The sequence below is a fragment of the Eretmochelys imbricata genome, chromosome 2 (assembly GCF_965152235.1).
Source record: "Eretmochelys imbricata isolate rEreImb1 chromosome 2, rEreImb1.hap1, whole genome shotgun sequence".
Taxonomy (NCBI): Eukaryota; Metazoa; Chordata; order Testudines; family Cheloniidae; genus Eretmochelys; species Eretmochelys imbricata.
In genome coordinates this window covers 215,431,545-215,450,196 of record NC_135573.1, presented here as the reverse complement: position 1 = coordinate 215,450,196, position 18,652 = coordinate 215,431,545, and the positions used below count along the sequence as shown (strand labels likewise).

The 18,652-nt window shown below is 43.8% G+C and overlaps 1 protein-coding gene across 7 annotated transcripts in view; it reads right to left on the bottom strand.

The window, feature by feature from the left end:
* Positions 1-11,858: 11,858 nt before the first annotated feature.
* The window catches only part of ETV1 (ETS variant transcription factor 1), a 70,863-nt gene continuing 64,069 nt past the window's right edge, over positions 11,859-18,652 (bottom strand). For all 7 annotated transcript variants that reach the window (XM_077809375.1, XM_077809378.1, XM_077809377.1 and 4 more), the window contains 3 exons: positions 18,287-18,456; positions 16,049-16,150; positions 11,859-12,080 (listed from right to left, as the gene is read on the bottom strand). In XM_077809375.1, the coding sequence (XP_077665501.1) occupies positions 11,859-12,080; positions 16,049-16,150; positions 18,287-18,456 (494 nt within the window). The remainder of the gene's footprint in view (positions 12,081-16,048; positions 16,151-18,286; positions 18,457-18,652) is intronic.

Genomic DNA, 18,652 nt, shown 5'->3' with positions numbered 1-18,652 from the left:
GGAGGTTCAGAGCCCTAAGGTGGAAACCGGACGTGTCATTTACCCGACATGCCTACCACATTGTGAAACATTGGATGCCTGGATATCAGGAGCAAGTGTTGAATCTCCAGTAAATTTGCCCTTCCTAATGCAAATGGAACAATTCTTAGAGGGTGTTCCTGAAGAAATAGAAAGATACATCCTAGATGGGAAACCCAAAACTGTAATCGAGACAGGAGAGATTGGAGCCAGATGGGTGGAGGTGGCAGAGAAGAAGAAAACTGGTTGCAGTTGGAGCGGAGACCAGAAGGGACCACCCCAGACCACACCCTATTACCGGGGGCCGCCCAAAGCCCCACCTACCTCCCAAAGAACCCTCCAGACCCCTTATCATCCCACCACCCCGTTCTCCAGCAACCCTCCTCGCCCCAGTGACCCGTCAGCTGGACGATGTTTTAAGTGTAACGAGCTGGGGCATGTAAAGGCCAACTGCCCCAAAAACCCCAACAGATTACAGTTCATTGCACCGGGATCACACCAGAGGTCCTCAGGCCCTGATACCTCCCAGATACCCTTGGAACGGAGGGAAACTGTGAGTGTGGGCGGGAGGAAGGTCACCGTGTGGAGGGACACCGGAGCACAAGTGTCAGCTATCCATGCTTCCTTAGTGGACCCCAATTTAATCAACCCAGGGATCCAAGTGACGATTCAACCCTTCAAGTCCAACTCTTTCAATTTGCCTAGAGCCAAGTTGCCTGTCCAGTACCAAGGCTGGTCAGGAACATGGACTTTTGCAGTCTATGATGATTATCCCATCCCCATGCTGTTGGGGGAAGACTTGGCCAATCATGTGAAGCGGGCCAAGAGGGAGGGAATGGTCACCCGTAGCCAGGCTAAACAAGCCGTGGGGCCTAGCTCTATTCCAGAAACTTCTATCAGGACCCAGTCAGAGGTGATGGACCCGGACCCCAGGCCAATGTCTGCAACAGCAGTAGTGGATCCAGTCCCAGAGACCCAGACGGAACCAGTCCCAGAACCGGAACCAGTGGAACAACCAGCACCAGACCATTTGCCAGCACTGAATCCAACTTGCAACCTCAACACCAGAGGGCCCCACCGAACCTGAACCGGCAGCAGCCCATAACCCTACACAAGAGGCTCAGCCGGAGCCTGAACCCCAACATAGTGTCCCAGCAGAGAGCGGTTCACAGTCAACGGAAACAGCCCCATCCCCTACATCGCTTCCAGAAGGACCAAGCATAGGTCCACAATCCAATGAGGAACTGATGTCTCCAGCATCAAGGGAACAGTTCCAGACCGAACAGGAAGCAGATGAAAGCCTCCAGAGAGCTTGGACGGCGGCACGGAGCAACCCACCGCCTCTCAGCTCTTCTAATAGATCCAGGTTTGTTGTAGAAAGAGGACTTTTATACAAGGAAACTCTTTCTGGTGGACACCAGGAAGACTGGCATCCTCAGAGACAGTTGGCAGTTCCAACTAAATACCAGGCCAACCTCTTGAGCTTAGCCCACGATCACCCTAGTGGCCATGCTGGGATGAACAGGACCAAAGACCATTGCGGGGGGGGTCATTCCACTGGGAGGGAATGGGCAAGGATGTTTCTACCTATGTCCAGTCTTGTGAAGTATGCCAAAGAGTGGGAAAACCCCAAGACCAGGTCAAAGCCCCTCTTCAGCCACTCCCCATCATTGAAGTTCCATTTCAGCGAGTAGCTGTGGATATTCTGGGTCCTTTTCTGAAAAAGACACCCAGAAGAAAGCAGTACATACTGACTTTCATGGATTTTGCCACCCGATGGCCGGAAGCAGTAGCTCTAAGCAACACCAGGGCTAAAAGTGTGTGCCAGGCACTAGCAGACATTTTTGCCAGGGTAGGTTGGCCCTCCGACATCCTCACAGATGCAGGGACTAATTTCCTGGCAGGAACCATGGAAAACCTTTGGGAAGCTCATGGGGTAAATCACTTGGTTGCCACTCCTTACCACCATCCAACAAATGGCATGGTGGAGAAGTTTAATGGAACTTTGGGGGCCATGATACATAAATTCGTAAATGAGCACTCCAATGATTGGGACCTAGTGTTGCAGCAGTTGCTCTTTGCCTACAGACCTGTACCACATCCCAGTTTAGGGTTTTCCCCAGTTGAACTTGTATATGGCAGTGAGGTTAAGGGGCCATTACAGTTGGTGAAGCAGCAATGGGAGGGATTTACACCTTCTCCAGGAACTAACATTCTGGACTTTGTAACCAACCTATAAAACACCCTCCGAACCTCTTTAGCCCTTGCTAAAGAAAACTTACAGGATGCTCAAAAAGAGCAACAAGCCTGGTATGATAAACATGCCAGAGAGCGTTCCTTCAAAGTAGGTGACCAGGTCATGGTCTTAAAGGGGCTCCAGGCCCATAAAATGGAAGCATCGTGGGAAGGGCCATTCACGGTCCAGGAGCACCTGGGAGCTGTTAATTATCTCATAGCATTCCCCACCTCCAACCAAAAGCCTAAGGTGTACCATATTAATTCTCTAAAGCCCTTTTATTCCAGAGAATTAAAGGTTTGTCAGTTTACAGCCCAGGGAGGAGACGACGCTGAGTGGCCTGAAGGTGTCTACTACGGAGGGAAAAGTGCTGGTGGTGTGGAAGAGGTGAACCTCTCCATGACCCTTGGGCGTATGCAGCGACAGCAGATCAAGGAGCTGTGCACTAGGTATGCGCCAACGTTCTCAGCCACCCCAGGACTGACTGAACGGGCATACCACTCCATTGACACAGGTAATGCTTGCCCAATTAAAGTCCAATCTTACCGAGTGTCTCCTCAAGCTAAAACTGCTATAGAATGGGAGATCCAGGATATGTTACATTTGGGGGTAATCCGCCCCTCTGGAAGTGCATGGGCATCTCCAGTGGTTCTAGTTCCCAAACCAGATGGGGAAATACTTTTGCATGGACTACCGTAAGCTAAATGCTGTAACTCGCCCAGACAACTATCCAATGCCATGCACAGATGAACTATTAGAGAAACTGGGACGGGCCCAGTTCATCTCTACCTTGGGCTTGACCAAGGGGTACTGGCAGGTACCGCTAGATGAATCTGCCAAGGAAAGGTCAGCCTTCACCACACATGTCGGGCTGTATGAATTTAATGTATTCCCTTTCGGGCTGCGAAATGCATCCGCCACCTTCCGAAGACTTGTAGATGGTCTCCTAGCGGGATTAGGAGAATATGCAGTCGCCTACCTTGATGATGTGGCCATATTTTCGGATTCCTGGGCAGACCACCTGGAACATCTACAAAAAGTCCTTGAGCACATAAGGGAGGCAGGACTAACTGTTAAGGCTAAGAAGTGTCAAATAGGCCTTAACAGAGTGACTTACCATGGACACCAGGTGGGTCAAGGAACTATCAGCCCCCTACAGGCCAAAGTGTATGCTATCCAAAAAAGGCCTGTCCCAAAGTCAAAGAAACAGGTTCAATCCTTCTTAGGCTTGGCCGGTTATTACAGACTATTTGTACCGCAATACAGCCAAATCGCCGCCCCACTGATAGACCTAACCAAAAAGAAACAGCCAAATGCCGTTCAGTGGACCGAAAAGTGTCAGAAGGCCTTTAACAAGCTTAAAGCGACACTCATGTCTGACCCTGTACTCAGGGCCCCAGACTTTGACAAACCGTTCCTAGTAACCACAGATGTGTCCGAGCGTGGTGTGGGAGCAGTTTTAATGCAGAAAGGACCTGATCAAGAATTCCACCCTGTAGTGTTTCTCAGCAAAAAACTGTCTGAGAGGGAAAGCAACTGGTCAGTCACTGTAAAAGAATGTTACGCCATTGTCTATGCTCTGGAAAAGCTACGCCCATATGTTTGGGGACGGCATTTCCACCTGCAAACCGACCATGCTACACTGAAGTGGCTTCTCACTGTCAAAGAAAATAACAAAAAACTTTTTCGGTGGAGTTTAGCTCTCCAAGATTTTGATTTCAACATCCAACACATCTCAGGAGCTTCTAACAAAGTGGATGATGCACTCTCCCGTGAAAGTTTCCCAGAATCAACTGGTTAAAATCGTCCTTGAGATGTGGAAAATATTGTTATTCTTTATGTACTTGGTAGTATATTTAGAGATGCATGTGTCTTATTAACTCTGTTTTTCCTAGAGCTCCAGGAAGAAATCCCAGCCAGTGTTTCACCCTAGCTGAGATTTGGGGGGCGTGTCATAAATGTAAAGGGAAGGGTAAACCCCTTTAAAATCCCTCCTGGCCAGAGGAAAAATCCTCTCACCTGTAAAGGGTTAAGAAGCTAAAGGTAACCTCGCTGGCACCTGACCAAAATGACCAATGAGGAGACAACTTTCAAAAGCTGGGAGGAGGGAGAGAAACAAAGGGTCTGTGTCTGTTGGTATGCTGCTTTGCCGGGGATAGAACAGGAATGGAATCTTAGAACTTTAGTAAGTAATCTAGCTAGATATGCGTTAGATTATGATTTCTTTAAATGGCTGAGAAAAGAATTGTGCTGAACAGAATGACTATTTCTGTCTGTGTGTCTTGTTTGTAACTTAAGGTTTTGCCTAGAGGGATTCTCTGTTTTGAAACTAACTACCCTGTAAGGTACCTACCATCCTGATTTTACAGGGGTGATTCCTTTACTCCTATTTACTTCTATTTCTATTAAAAGTCTTCTTGTACGAAAACTGAATGCTTTTTCATTGTTCTCAGATCCAAGGGTTTGGGTCTGTGGTCACCTATGCAAATTGGTGAGGATTTTTACCAAACCTTTCCCAGGAAGTGGGGTGCAAGGGTTGGGAGGATTTTGGGGGGAAAGACGTGTCCAAACTACGTTTCCCAGTAAACCCAGTTAGAGTTTGGTGGTGGCAGTGGTCATTCCAAGGACAAAGGATAAAATTAATTTTGTACCTTGGGGAAGTTTTAACCTAATCTGGTAAAAGTAAGCTTAGGAGGTTTTCATGCAGGTCCCCACATCTGTACCCTAGAGTTCAGAGTGGGGGAGGAACCTTGACAAGTCCATACCCCAGCCCCCCTCAAGAGAAAGCAACAAACTTTTTCTTTTATCAACGGCTTAAAATGTTTGGGCTAGATCCTTCATGCTCTATGCCGGGAGAGAACGGAATGCTGGGGCCATTGGTTAGGGAGCTGGGGGTGTGTGGGGGTTCAAATGCTCTACCCCCTGCTCTACCCCAGACTTCCTGGAAGATCTTGGGCAACTCACTTAGGGCTCGATCTACAAAGGGACTCGGGCAGCTTTGTACACATCCACCTGTGAAACCTTAGGTGCCTACAGGGTTGGGTTGCAGCTGAGTGGGGGTTATGAGGATCTCAGTTACACCCAAAGTGTCAGTTAGGCTGTGGGACTTAGGTGCCTATCTGAGCACCCTAACCACTGGATCATTGTCCATCATGGAGTGGCTGTCTCTCTAGGTATGCCTACACAGCAGGAAAAAAAAGACCTGGCCCCGAGAGTCTCAGAGCCTGGGTCAATTGACTCAGGCTCGTGCTGTAAAGCTAAAAATAGCAGTGTTGATGTTCGGGCGCAGGCTCGCCCGCCACACCAGGTTTCAAAGCCCAGGCTGAATACATTGACCAGAACTGCATATCGTAGGCCACAAATAGGGCCAGAACCTCAGCCAGTGGCTCTGTTGACTTCACTAGTACTAAGCTGATTTACGGCAGCTCAGCATCTGGCCCACTGTCTTTGCTGACTTTTTTAATACTGTGTGACAATAATTTCTCTGCATTTACATCCTGTAAGTCGAGGCATATGGCAAACTCTCATTTGCTCTTTTAACAGCTACCAAACACTGTGCAGGGAGGTAACTACATTATCATTTTCCTGCTGATAATAGCTCATTTCAATTAATTAGCCTCTTACAGTTGGTATGGCTACTTCCACCTTTTCATGTTCTCTGTATGTACACATATATCTTCTTACTATATGTTCCATTCTATGCATCCGATGAAAGCTTATGCTCAAATAAATTTGTTAGTCTCTAAGGTGCCACAAGTACTCCTGTTCTTTTTACATTATAAACAGTCACTCCAAAGTCAGTTCTCATCTTCCTGGCCTCGGGGCTAAAGTTACTGGGCCAGACTCATCATCCCTCATCATCTCTGTTCATCACAAGAAGTTTGGCCTACTGACCCCCAAGCACACTGCTTCGAGTTATCTCCTCCCCGCCCCTCCCTCCGGCTCTTATCTTGGTTTACTGCTTCAGCACTTATCTGAGTCCTCTACATCCTTATCTAAAACACCACCAAGATCCAGGTCCCCTAATGTGTGTCATGGTTTTACTGCTGCTGAGCTCATCTACTGTCACTGTCCCGTTCTGCATTTTGCTGCCTTTTGTGATTCCCTCTCATTTGCAAAGCCCTGCCTGTGGCCATTGGTGCCGGAAGTCCATTGCAAGTTCCAGGAGCCTCTTGCTTGCCAGCCCTTCCACTGTGTCTCCATTTAAGAAAATACTCCATTTAGGAAGAAACAATCTGTTGCACCCATGCAAAATGGGAAATGATTGCCTCGGAAGGAGTACTGCAGAAAGGGATCTGGGGGTCATAGTGGATCACAAGCTAAATATGAGTCAACAGTGTAACATTGTTGCAAAAAAAGCTAACATCATTTGGGATGTATTAGCAGGAGTGTTGTAAGCCAGACAAGAGAAGTAATTTTTCCTCTCTACTCCACTCTGATTAGGCCTCAACTGGAGTACTGTGTCCAGTTCTGGGAACCACATTTCAAGAAAGATTTGGACAAATTGGGGAAAGTCCAGAGAAGAGCAACAAAAATAAGTAAAGGTCTAGAAAATATGACCTATGAGGGAAGATTGAAAAAAATGTTTAGTCTGGAAAAGAGAAGACTGAGAGGGGACATGATAACACATGAAAGGTTGTTACATGGAAGAGGGAAAAAATTGTCCTTCTTAACCTCTGAGGATAGGACAAGAAGCAATGGGCTGAAATTGCAGCAAGGGAGGTTTAGGGTGGACATTAGGAAAAAATTCCTAGCTGTCAGGGTGGTTAAGGACTGAAATAAATTGCCTAGGGAGGTTGTGGATTCTCCATCACTGGAGAATTTTAAGAGCAGGTTAGACAAACACCTGTCAGGAATGGTCTAGGTAATATAGTCCTGCCATGAGTGCAGGGGACTGGACTAGATGACCTCTCAGGGTCCCTTCCAGTCCTATGATTCTATACATGTTCCCCCTCACCCCACCGGCCGCACCATCCTTCAGTAATTAGTTAGATCAGGAAAGCACATGTACACATCTATTCTCCCATCTATATTTTCTTCTATTTTCCAGCACCTTCTACGCTGGATTTCCAGCTGGTAAGGGCCAGATTATAGCTGACCCCCCTGCTAGGGAAGGCAGGGAAACAATATAGCATCCCCTTTTGTCCCGCCACCCCAGAACAGGGCTAAGATCAGGCCTTTTAGTCTTCTATGTGCAATGACTGCTCTCTGCTAGATCTCCTGGGTCACAATTCACCCCCAGGGGAGCAGGTGCGAGTGATGGCCCCCATCTTACCTCCCCACCAGCCTTTGGTCTTGGTTGGCCCTACAGTGGAGCAAATGTTACAATTTCTAAAGTAGGTGTGCTCCCCGCTGCGTAGAGGGGAGCTTTGGGAGAGCAGTGACTCCTGGTGGTCCCACTGCGGTGGTGTGGCAATTTAGGTACATGCCATTTCCAGTGGAAGGCTTTGGATGAAAGTCACAGCATAGTTCTTTGCAGTATGTTCAACATGCTACTGAAGTGCAACTGCTTGGAGTGCCATAAATGCCACAGCACTGGCAACAGAACACACTACTCAGTGAGAAATCGTGGGAGAATGAAGAACTACCTTAACAAGACTTGAATAGACAAATGGATCATCAGTCAGAAAAATTAATGACAGAAATCCCTCAACTCTCTGCTTCTAGCATTCTTTCCCCAAGTAACGCTTTCAGTAGCATAGCATATACTGCAGATTGCGTAGTAATCATATTAATTAGGTCCAGAGGGGAGGACTTTGAAATATCTGTGGCCCCAGGTGTCATGCTGTTCTGCCACCTTCTCCTCAGGGTAAAGCAAGGCTGACTGTGGTGTCAACTGGCAAAGGGCATGGCCTATGGAACTAGCATGGAAAGCAAATAAACAGTGACTGAGAATCACCAGGAGAAGCAAATGCAAGCCCAGATGCTCTCAAGCACCATCACTGTACCGCTCAGGTAGCTTCCTCCTAGCACTATGGCAGGCTCTATTCCTCTGCTATCTATGGTGTTGACTGCATGTTTCTGACTCCCCACAACAGGGCTGAGTAACAGAAGATAATACTTTCTGTAACAACATTAGTATAAAGTAGGTTCTCACAGTAAGAGATGAGCTAGTGTTTTCTGAGGGTAGACATACAGCATTGGTCTGAGATGGACACCTGCCCCTTGCAGCCTACGTATGCCCTCTTTGGCAACTCCATTCTGGTCATCTGAATGCAGGGGATGGCTCAATGGGAGCATACCTTGGAGGCTTATTACAGGGATTTCTTGTAACAAGTTGTTACAAAATTCTTCTTTCCACAGCAAGGAATGGGGCATCCCATTTACTAGGGAAGTGAAATGGCCCCAGCTCATGCAGTAAGACAGGAGAGTAACAATTTTTTTTAGCTACCCAACTCCGACGCACTGGCAAGAACTGGTGGGTATGTGCACCACTTCGAAGATAAAAATAATAAATTATATTTGGCACATCTAATGCCGTACATTTTTAAAGTGCTGCAGTAATGAAACTTCATCATCCCCGTTCAGAAAAACACGTTTGAAAACGTGCACAGTACTCCCTGAAAATGTTAAGTAGGACTATTGAGCAACGGTTGCACTTACATGAAGAACCTGGCCTAACAACCTTCATGAGAAGCGACAGTCGACACGTAGAGCCATTAACTAGTCAAAGACTTACCTGTGTCTTCCCTATAGTAGTTCATCTTTTGCACATGCCACCGAGGTGTTGTCCGCTATTGAAAAAAAAAAAACACAAGCAAAAAAGATGCACTTTAATCACTGCAACTGTTCTTTAAGGATGGACTTTGACCCAAGTGCAGTCAGGCATTTCCCCACCCCTCTGCCAAATATACTTGCTTTGGCATCATAAATATTGGTTAAATTTCATGATATAATCACATACACACTGCCTGCTCGCTTTTTTTTTTTTTTGCTTTAACGTTTTGTGAGAAGCAACGCTAACCAATGAAACAGACCCGTCAGTTCCTTTCTTCGAAAAGGAGAACTTTATACCACATTGCAATAAGCTCCTCTCCAATTAAAATACACAAGAATCTTGCAGAAATCAGCTGCCAGATTTATTAATCTACCTGAAAACAAAACAAAAAAATGGAATAAAACCAGAACTTTAAATAAGCCTTTTAGGTACAATTTCAAAAGGGTTAATCAGTTCAATGAAAGCCTTTCTTCTTTTGCTGGGAGGTCATGTAATGTTGGGCTGAATGCTTGTTTTGTTCAGTGAGTCACTACCATACACTGTGTGTATATATATATATACACACACATACATATATATTCTCTTTAAATATTACACATTTGATGCAATGTCCTCTTCTTTTTTTTTTTGACCCACCCCCTCCCACCAATGCCCTGCTCCAGACAGGAAGTGCTCCACAATGACATTAATGGAATCAAAATGGATCAAAGGACTTTTAATCAAAACGTGTTTCCTTCGAACCTTATCTCAATGGAAGCCACAATGTTCAAAGTTCTGACTTTTCCCCTTCTTGGTGAAAGCTTCAGTGGTCTTGCTTTGATTTTGTTGGGTTGATCATTGAAATTTTAAGTGCCATTGAGACCTATAAATTATTGACAGAACAAGATGGCATATTAAGGCATATATACACCCATAAAATATGTTGCCCTATGGGATTTAGGTGAATTAGATTCATGCCCAGAGAGTTCTTCTGCACCTTTGGTCTCTAGTAGTCACTGCTTTTTAATTTTGAATGAATTGCATAAGATATCATTTATAGCTTACTGGTTTCTTGATTGACATTGAGTGGAAAATTAAGCCACCACCAAGGGGTGTCTTTGAAATCACATCTATTGCAATTATTGTCGTTTTATGTTTATGAGTTCATCTTTCCTGCCTCTCCTAGATTTGTTACAGAACTGGAAAGTGAGGCACTCCTGTGAAGTAACAGCGTTTTTAAATTTCACTGGGCTGTTCAAATCCCGGTTTTCACCCTCTTCACACTTGGAAATGTTACATTTCCGAAAAGGTGCTCATAAATATTTAGAACTTATTTTTTGTCTTTTTGTTTTACACGTAGAATAATGTGTCTTGCTTTTTCAAGATTACCCCCTCCCCAAAATAAAATGATTTAAAACAAAACAAAAAAAACAAACCTCGAAACTTGAAATTGTCTTCCAACCATATCCGATCACATTTACATTTAGTGTCCCAAACAAGTTGGTTGATAACATCAGTGCCAGCACTACAACGTCATACAGCGACTTCATTGTGTTCTTTGACAGTTCGCGGAAGTCTCCGTTCCACCGAAAGTTACAAAAGGTTCCGCAGAGCTTCCCTTAGCAAGCTGAAGCTTACTATTCATTTGTCGATGCGCATGAAAGCTGCTTATAGCACAGCTATGGCGTAAGCTATTTTCTAAGCAATAAATGGTTCAAGTCATCTATTTTGTCCTGAAATGCTATCTGTAGTTACAGCATTGCTTATAAATGGTCATAGTAAATTCAGCATCAAAGAGAATATTACAGAAAAAGACAGCAGCAGAAGCATTAGCGTTATCTAGTATTTATATATGTTATCAACATAACACAGCAGTAAAAGGTTTAAATGCATATTAATGGGTACCGTGTCTAAAAATTACTAAAGTACCTATTTAGTGTATTGGATATTTTTCTCAAGGAGTGCTTGCTGTGTCTAAACAGCATAATTAGATATGTGACTTAGTACAGTTAATTCCTATTGATTAAATAACTTATTTATGTTGCAAAGGAAATGGAAGGAAAGAAAATGTTTTCCCCCTGATCATGATCCTGAATTTAATGCTGACATGATCATGAGAAAGTCCACCTTATGTAATTACTACTCTCAACTGGACTTTGAAAGGTCGAAAATAATAGGATGGCCTGTATTTGCATAGCAAGGCAGCACTAGATCAACATGCTATGCTTCAAGTTTGCAACTCGCAGTGTGAAGTCAGGAATTGTGCTCCTTGGACACCAGTAATGGTGTGTGCTCTGCCTAACATCCAAGTAAATGGGCATCTTCTGTAAGGCAGGAAAAACAAAAATATAAAATGCAAACAGAATGACAAAAAGATGTTCAAATGTGTAAATGAAAGATGGACAGTGTGTCACGTCTAGCTTCTACATTAAATCCTGCAATCTATGCTTTGATCCTCTTTATAACTGCAGAAAGACAATTAGGAATGATCAGAGACAAATGCCCAAGGCATGTTACTCTGATAATAATATCCAAACAGTTAATTTACACAATAAGAATTAACTGTACTATGGATACCCAGAGAAAATGTACAATATCTTATGCCAATATGAAACAAAACAGACGATATAGCTTCATTGTACTTAAAACCTGTATGTTCCCTTCCCAAACTTAGGTAAAAAGTAAACCCACCCTTTTCCTCCTGTTGCACAGAATAAATGTTTAGATTCCAACCCTCTCCTTTCAAATAAAGTGCGCTGTCCATGGCAGAACATAGGAGTAATGCAACAGGAAAAGCCCCTTTTAGTGTACTATTTAAAAAACAAACTGAAGTGGATTCTGCTCTCCTCTGGATCTTGTGATAGAGGAGAAGCACAGGGGAGGATGCCCCCTTTTCTGTCATTGCTATTAATACACATAGCCTTCGTTATAGGGGTGGGTGTTACAGCAGCCACCCTCCTGCATGTAGACCATGCTCTCGTCAAAGTGGGACAGTGGCACGGTATCCTCCTCGTTGATGTGCCGCTCCATGTCCGTCTTCAGCAAGGGGCGCTGGTTGTCTGGAAAGGCCATGGAGAAAAGCGCTTCGGGATCACAAACAAACTTGTAGACATATCTCTCTCCGGCAACCTTAACACAAGGTCAAAAAGGAGAAGGAAAGAAAAAAGAATAGTGTAAGTTTTAGCACTTTAACAACTTGTAGTTACAGATTTCTGAGGAATCTGCTTTCACTAGACCATGAAATACTGTGCCATGGGAGTTCTTGGGCACCAACATTAGGAATGAAATCCTGGTCCCATTGCGACTAGTGGGAGTTGTGCAAAAGCAGACTACATAAAACACTTTGGGCTTCAGGACACAACACAACCCTGATTTCCTTTGGGAATGGGGGTGGGGAATGAATTAAAAGATTCTGTTTCTAAAGCCTATAACCTGAGATCACTTTCTGTACTTAAACAATGGCCAACAATGTTGTTCTGTCTGGGGAAAGTAAATTGCTTTTTACCACAGTAGTACGATCAAACCACAAAGTTACGCACCCTGTTGTGTCAACTAAACTATAGATAATCCATGATAAAACAGAACTGAATTTAGCTTGAAATAAGTCAAGTCATACTCAAGTTATCTCAAATATACATCATTTGTAATGTATTGAGTCACAGCACATGTTGGTAGTAGAGGGACTGCATGCAAACAAGGATGTCTTTGTGTATTAAGCAGCAGCTCCTGCAAAGGCTAAGACATTTGGATTTGTTTACTGAGTGAAAGCCTGTTGGCCTAAGACACTTGGGTTATCCCTCTTTTCCAAAAGGTGTTGGGGGCATCTGACTTCTATCTGCATAGCAATCAAATATGGGCAAAAATGTGCTAGATTTAACATCTTACTTGAAAAGTGGGCTTACCTCAATCCCTATCAAGTTTACAGTGCACTATTTAAAAATTCCTTTCGAATTTAAACTATATATTTTCCTTTAAAAATGTAATGTTGTTTTTGAAAGTGAATAGGAACATAATCCTCATTACATCCATCTTTGCTTGGTTTGGAACAAACCGTTTTAATTTAACAGAGATGCATATTGAACATGGAAAAGAGAACACTGTCTTAAGTCTGCAAGTACCCACTACAACGTAGGGCTTATCTTCATGAGTTTTACCTCAAATTAGTTGATTATCTGGGGTGATCCCCAGGGTAAATTACAAACATTTTTACCCTAGAACAAAGAAGCATCCAGCCTTTACAAACTTGTTAAGTACTGTCCAAAAAACTCTAGTGGAGGCATACCTGTGAGGGTGAATGGAATCTGGGATATTTGAGGATAAACTTGAGGATATTATCAATACCAATATTGTAAAACTGCAAGGCGTTATGCCAGATAGTCCAGATAAGATATCTGCAAAAATGTTATAATTTTCCAGATATGATCATCTAATTTATGTGTTTGTATCACCTTTGCATTTTGGGTTATAGATATGTATGTCTGTATTTCAAAACTTGTGCTATGCTTCTGGGTGACACCCCCAGACAGTTTGGCAGCAGCACTGCCTAGCCTGTTTGATGGCCCGTTGAGGACCATAAACTATACAACTGACCCATTGAGAGAAGGTAGATACACCTGATGACTCAGCAAGGCATGCAGGGGCATGCCTATGACAGAACTCTAAGGCTTTCAAGCCATGTGCTGGGCAGCTTGTGTTTGAAACAAAGGAAGCACAGACCACATGGCAAAAGACTATAAAAGGCAGCTCCATCTTCTCCATATTGTCTTCAATCCTGCTTCTTACCTCTGGAGGAACTTTGCTACAAACTGAAGCTCTGAACAAAGGACTGAATGACCCATCCAAGCTGTGGATGTGTTCCAGAGGGACTTTCAAGCCAGCAAACTCACCAATACTGCTTAGAACCTGATATATGGATTTTGGAGTCTTTGCATGTATGTGACTCTTTTACCATTTAACATCTCTCTTCTTTTTCTTTCTTGTTTCTTTTTTTATAAGCCTTTAGTTTTTGGCACTAAAGAATTGGCTGGCAGTGTTGTATTTTGGGTAAGATCCAAACTTATACTGACCGGGTAGTGTGGCTGACCCTTTGGGGTCAGAAGAACATTTTGTATAGTGTACAGAGTTTTTAAAATAACTTCTCACTGTACAGGACCTAGGTGCTCATTGGGAGCCAGAGAACTGCAATGCAATAGAGGAGGACTATGTGATTTCTTTTTTTGCTTCTTGATAACCAGTATGGGGGATCAGAAGCACAGTCTGTGACTGGCTGGAGAGTTTAACTTCAGTGTTACTCCCAAGACTTGTCTCCCAAGACTGGGCTGCTCTCCCTTTTGCAGCCTGCCCTGACCTTGGCATTTCCAGTGAGGACTGTCCCAGGCACCACTGGTCACAATACCCTTAAAAGCACAATTTGCATATGTGCAGTTAGGTAAGTGGCTAGCCAGCTAGCTGCCAGAACGCTTGTAAACTGTGCTAAGTGGACCAATAGCAGATGAGGAAGAAAGTAATACGTTCCACTGGCCAGGCCAGTAAGGTGCACAGTCTAAGCTAGGACTATACAAGCTCTGCTGGGAAAGCAAGTTTATAAATTGTTTGGGCGAACTGCCTTTTCTTCTCTTCCCCTGAAAAACCCCCAGAAACACCTAGAAAAGTAAACGCTAGCACAAATTAATGGAGTGAGCTCAAAGGGTCAGAAGTCTGGAAATTCCAAAAGTGACGTTTGTTCAATTATACTATCTTCTGCGCAACATGGCTAAGTAAAGTGTCCTATTCATCTTTGCTTATAAAATATGAAAGTTAGCCGTGGTTATTAATGGATACTGTAAAACAGACAGGATGTGCAATGCAGGCAAGTTAACACTGCTGTAGCAGCTTATGGCCCCCCTCTGGTGAAGCAGGGGCTGAGCACCTCCTGTGAGGGGCTGAATTGAATTAACTGAAGCTGAGGGCTCTCGACACTTCACAAGAGGCACTTATGGCCAGATATTTGAAGGTATTTAGGCACCTAAATATAGAGAGACGCACCTAGTGGGATTTTTAAAGATGCCTATGCACAATCCTCAGTTACTTAGGCACCAAACTGCCACTGGAATCAATGGAAGTTAGATGCCTAAACACATCTGAGGATCTAGGCCAAAGTACCTACCCTTATATCTAGGCACCTAAACACCTTTAAAATCCTGAACCTTAGTACTTCACAGAATCAGTTCCTGACTTTGAAACTTCCCAACTTTGGAAAGCTTGATCTCACAAGCTTAATGCTGCAATAACACAAGTGTTGTACTTTGTAGTTGTAAAAGCCCTCTCAGATCACTGGATTGCACAGTGCCAATTCCAGGTTTAAACTTGTTATCTGTGTGGATTCACAAAGTTAATGTGAATAATAGATAAGGAAGCAAGTAATGCAAGAAGATAATTAGGATCTTTGGTAACATCAAGGAACACAAGAGCCTGATTCGGCAGCTGCTGCAAGCAGGGAACTCCTATTGACTTCTGAGTTGAATGCACACAACAACTTCAAATACAATCAAGTCCACAGGAATATGGGAGTGGTTTGCCACTGGGACCACACTACTGCATATCAGTTATTTTAAATATTAAGTGTTTGTCAGTATGGTTGTTACACTACATTCCAGAATCCATTAAAAATCACTATCACTGTGATACCGAACCAATAATATTGTAACTATCGATGATTCTTCTATTTTGCAGTTACTAAAGTATCTATTTGCTGGACAGGTAATTTAGATCTGCAAAGCACTATTCATAGTATATTCTGTACTTTGCCTCTCTCAGGTTCCACAGGCATCCCTTCACCTATTTTTTGCATGCTGGTTTTTATCCTTGCATTATGATCAGCTCAATGTGAATGATCAGAAAACATTTGTACAAACAATGACACATTAACACAGTGTAATAATTATATGTATACACACACACACAGACCTGTAGCATGTAAAATTCAAAACCTCAGCATATGTCCAAAAGAGTGAAAAACCTGCTTGAGCAATGCAATTACCAGTGTTCCTTCTTATAACATGACTTATGGATTAACGTGCAACATTCCAGTGAAATTTAATGCTGCATTAGCTGCTCACCTTTTGCATGATTCCCTTCTCATAATAATAGCGAAGTGAACGGCTAAGTTTATCATAGTTCATAGCTGGTCTGTTTTTCTGAATCCCCCAGCGACGAGCCACCTGCCACAGAAATGGATTAGCAGTGATCTGTTAAATGCATTTAACAAGCAGACCTTAGCATCAGATTATTTTTTTAACACAAAAACAACCATTGCAGGTGGGAGGCATAAATAAAGGAGAAAAGGTTGGTGTGATATCTGAATTTCCTGTGTCCTAGCATGATTTTTAAACCATGCATGCAATCTTTTTACTATAACACGACAACAGGTCTCTTTATTTATCAATCTGGTAGCTTAATTAAAAAAATAAAATAAAAATGAAAAGAAATAAAGAGAAACACATTTGAAGAGTGGGTAGACTGAGCCTCCCAATTTTCCCAAGGAGAAAATTCTTCTTTCATGCTACTTTGTAGATGAGCTTCCTGCTTTTCCTGCATCATTTTTGTTACTGAAACGCTGTATATCACAAAACCTTTCCACTTCAGTTCAGGAAGTCATACAGATTGCAGCTGTAACAGCCATAGTAACGAGGCTATTAGAAGATGCATGATAAAAAAACCCACCTTTCCCCATGTACATGCTACTATAGCTGAAGAAGGCAGAGAAACTAAAAAAAAAACCCCTATTCTGCTACTAGAGCTGGTTGGATAACCAGCTTGGCGAAAAAAATAGATATCAAACATAGGCAGCTCAGACCACACCCTAGAAACCTGCCTGTTTGTTTATTTTTAGATGAATTGCAGACAACTCATGGAAAACTATGGAAGCTATTCTATGGAGAGTGATATGCCTGCTGCTGTCACCTTTACTTTTTGTCTGTCTTTATGCCTCTTGTTTTATTACCAGATGCACTTCCATGAAAGCAGGCTTTTTGTTACTCGTTCTCCACCTGAAGTCATAAGCCACTGTTTGTGAAATCACAATTACTTGCTGGACAGTTACTCCACATGAGGCATAAGAGCAGAGCCTCAGCACACTCGCTGCTCTGGGGAGGAGGAGGAAGAGAGGAGAAGGGAGCATGGCCTTGGGGAAGGGGATGGAATCAGGGCATACCCCCTCCAGCCCCTGCCATGAGCACCCCCAGCCCTCTGCCCACCCTGACCCCTGCACCCCCTCAGACACCCCCAGCCTCCTGCACCCTCCTCACCCCCCCCCCGCCCCTGCCCTGACTCCTAAACCCCGCTCACACAAACCCAGCCCCCTGCCCTGATCCCTTCCCCAGCGGTCCCCCCCACACCTTCCTTTTCAGCCCACAGCTGTTTCGGCGGGGCAGCACTGGGGAAGGAGGGTTTGTTTCCGCGGGGTAGGTGGCACTGGGGGGGGTTGTTTCTGCGGGGCTGGGCGGCACTGGGGTGGGGGGTGTTTCAGCAGGGCTGGGGGGTTTCGGCCCTCAGCTGTCTTCTTTGGAGTAATATGGCCCTCGCCGCTTTACGAGTTGTGCAGGCCTGCTCTAGCTAGTGAAAAGAAAGTTTATTTATAAAACAGCCTATTAATTATTCCTGTTCCTTTCATTCCACACATGATTTAAGCCCCCATTCAGCAAATATTTATGCATGTGAGTAATGTTATATCCCTGACCAATCCTGATTTCAGTGGAACTATGCGTGTGCAGAAGCGTTCGCAGGATTGGTGGCACATGGGTGAGGATTTTCAAAGGCGTCTAACTCCTACTGAAACTGAATGTAAGTTTGGTGCCCATCTCCCTTAAGCTTCTTTGAAAATTCTAGCCAGAGACTTTGGACCTCCCAGGTTAAGGCCCAAGCCCTTTAAAGTTACCTTAGCGTTCTTCAATTCGAAGATACAGGGTTAATAACCTTGCATTTCATAAACACACGGGGGTGGGGGAGCACATTTTCAAGACAGCTCAGCACCCAGTAGCTCCCATTATTTTCCATGTAACTCATCTGAAATTCTGGCTTCCAACTGTGAGTGCTGAGTAGTCTGAAATACGGCATTTAAGCTTCCATTTGTTTTAGGGATTGTCTGTGCATGATTAGTTGAATCAAGACACTTAAATTAATGTGAACCTATTCTAAACCTACCAGCACGTACAGTACCTGTCCTCTCTATATTCCCAAAGTAAAGTTTCAGAAGGAGAGGAATGTATCTCTCTAGAAAAGGAATACAATTCATTTGTAGGACGCATAAATCTATTTTGAGACGTGTTGTCCTTCAAACAGTAAACTTCCACACCCACCTCTTCTGGCTCAATCAGTTTGAATTCCATGCCTCGGCCAGTCCAAGCAATGAAGTGAGAGTTTGATGGGTCATCAAGAAGGGCTACCAAAAACTGCCAGAGCTGAAGTGAGCCCCGCCGCTGATATGTGGGTCCCTCACGGTACATCCCTGGCTCTTGTTTGATGTCACCTACACACACACAAAATAATGTCAAATATTCATCAGTGATCAGTTTGTTAGATGAAATGCCAAACCAACCAGTACAGTTCATAAAACTGTACAAAAAAAAATTCTTATCACCTTACAAGTCTGCATATACTACCTTCCCTTCTTCTTGCTGATTATATATAATACATTCATACAGGTAATTTACTAGCAAATTAAG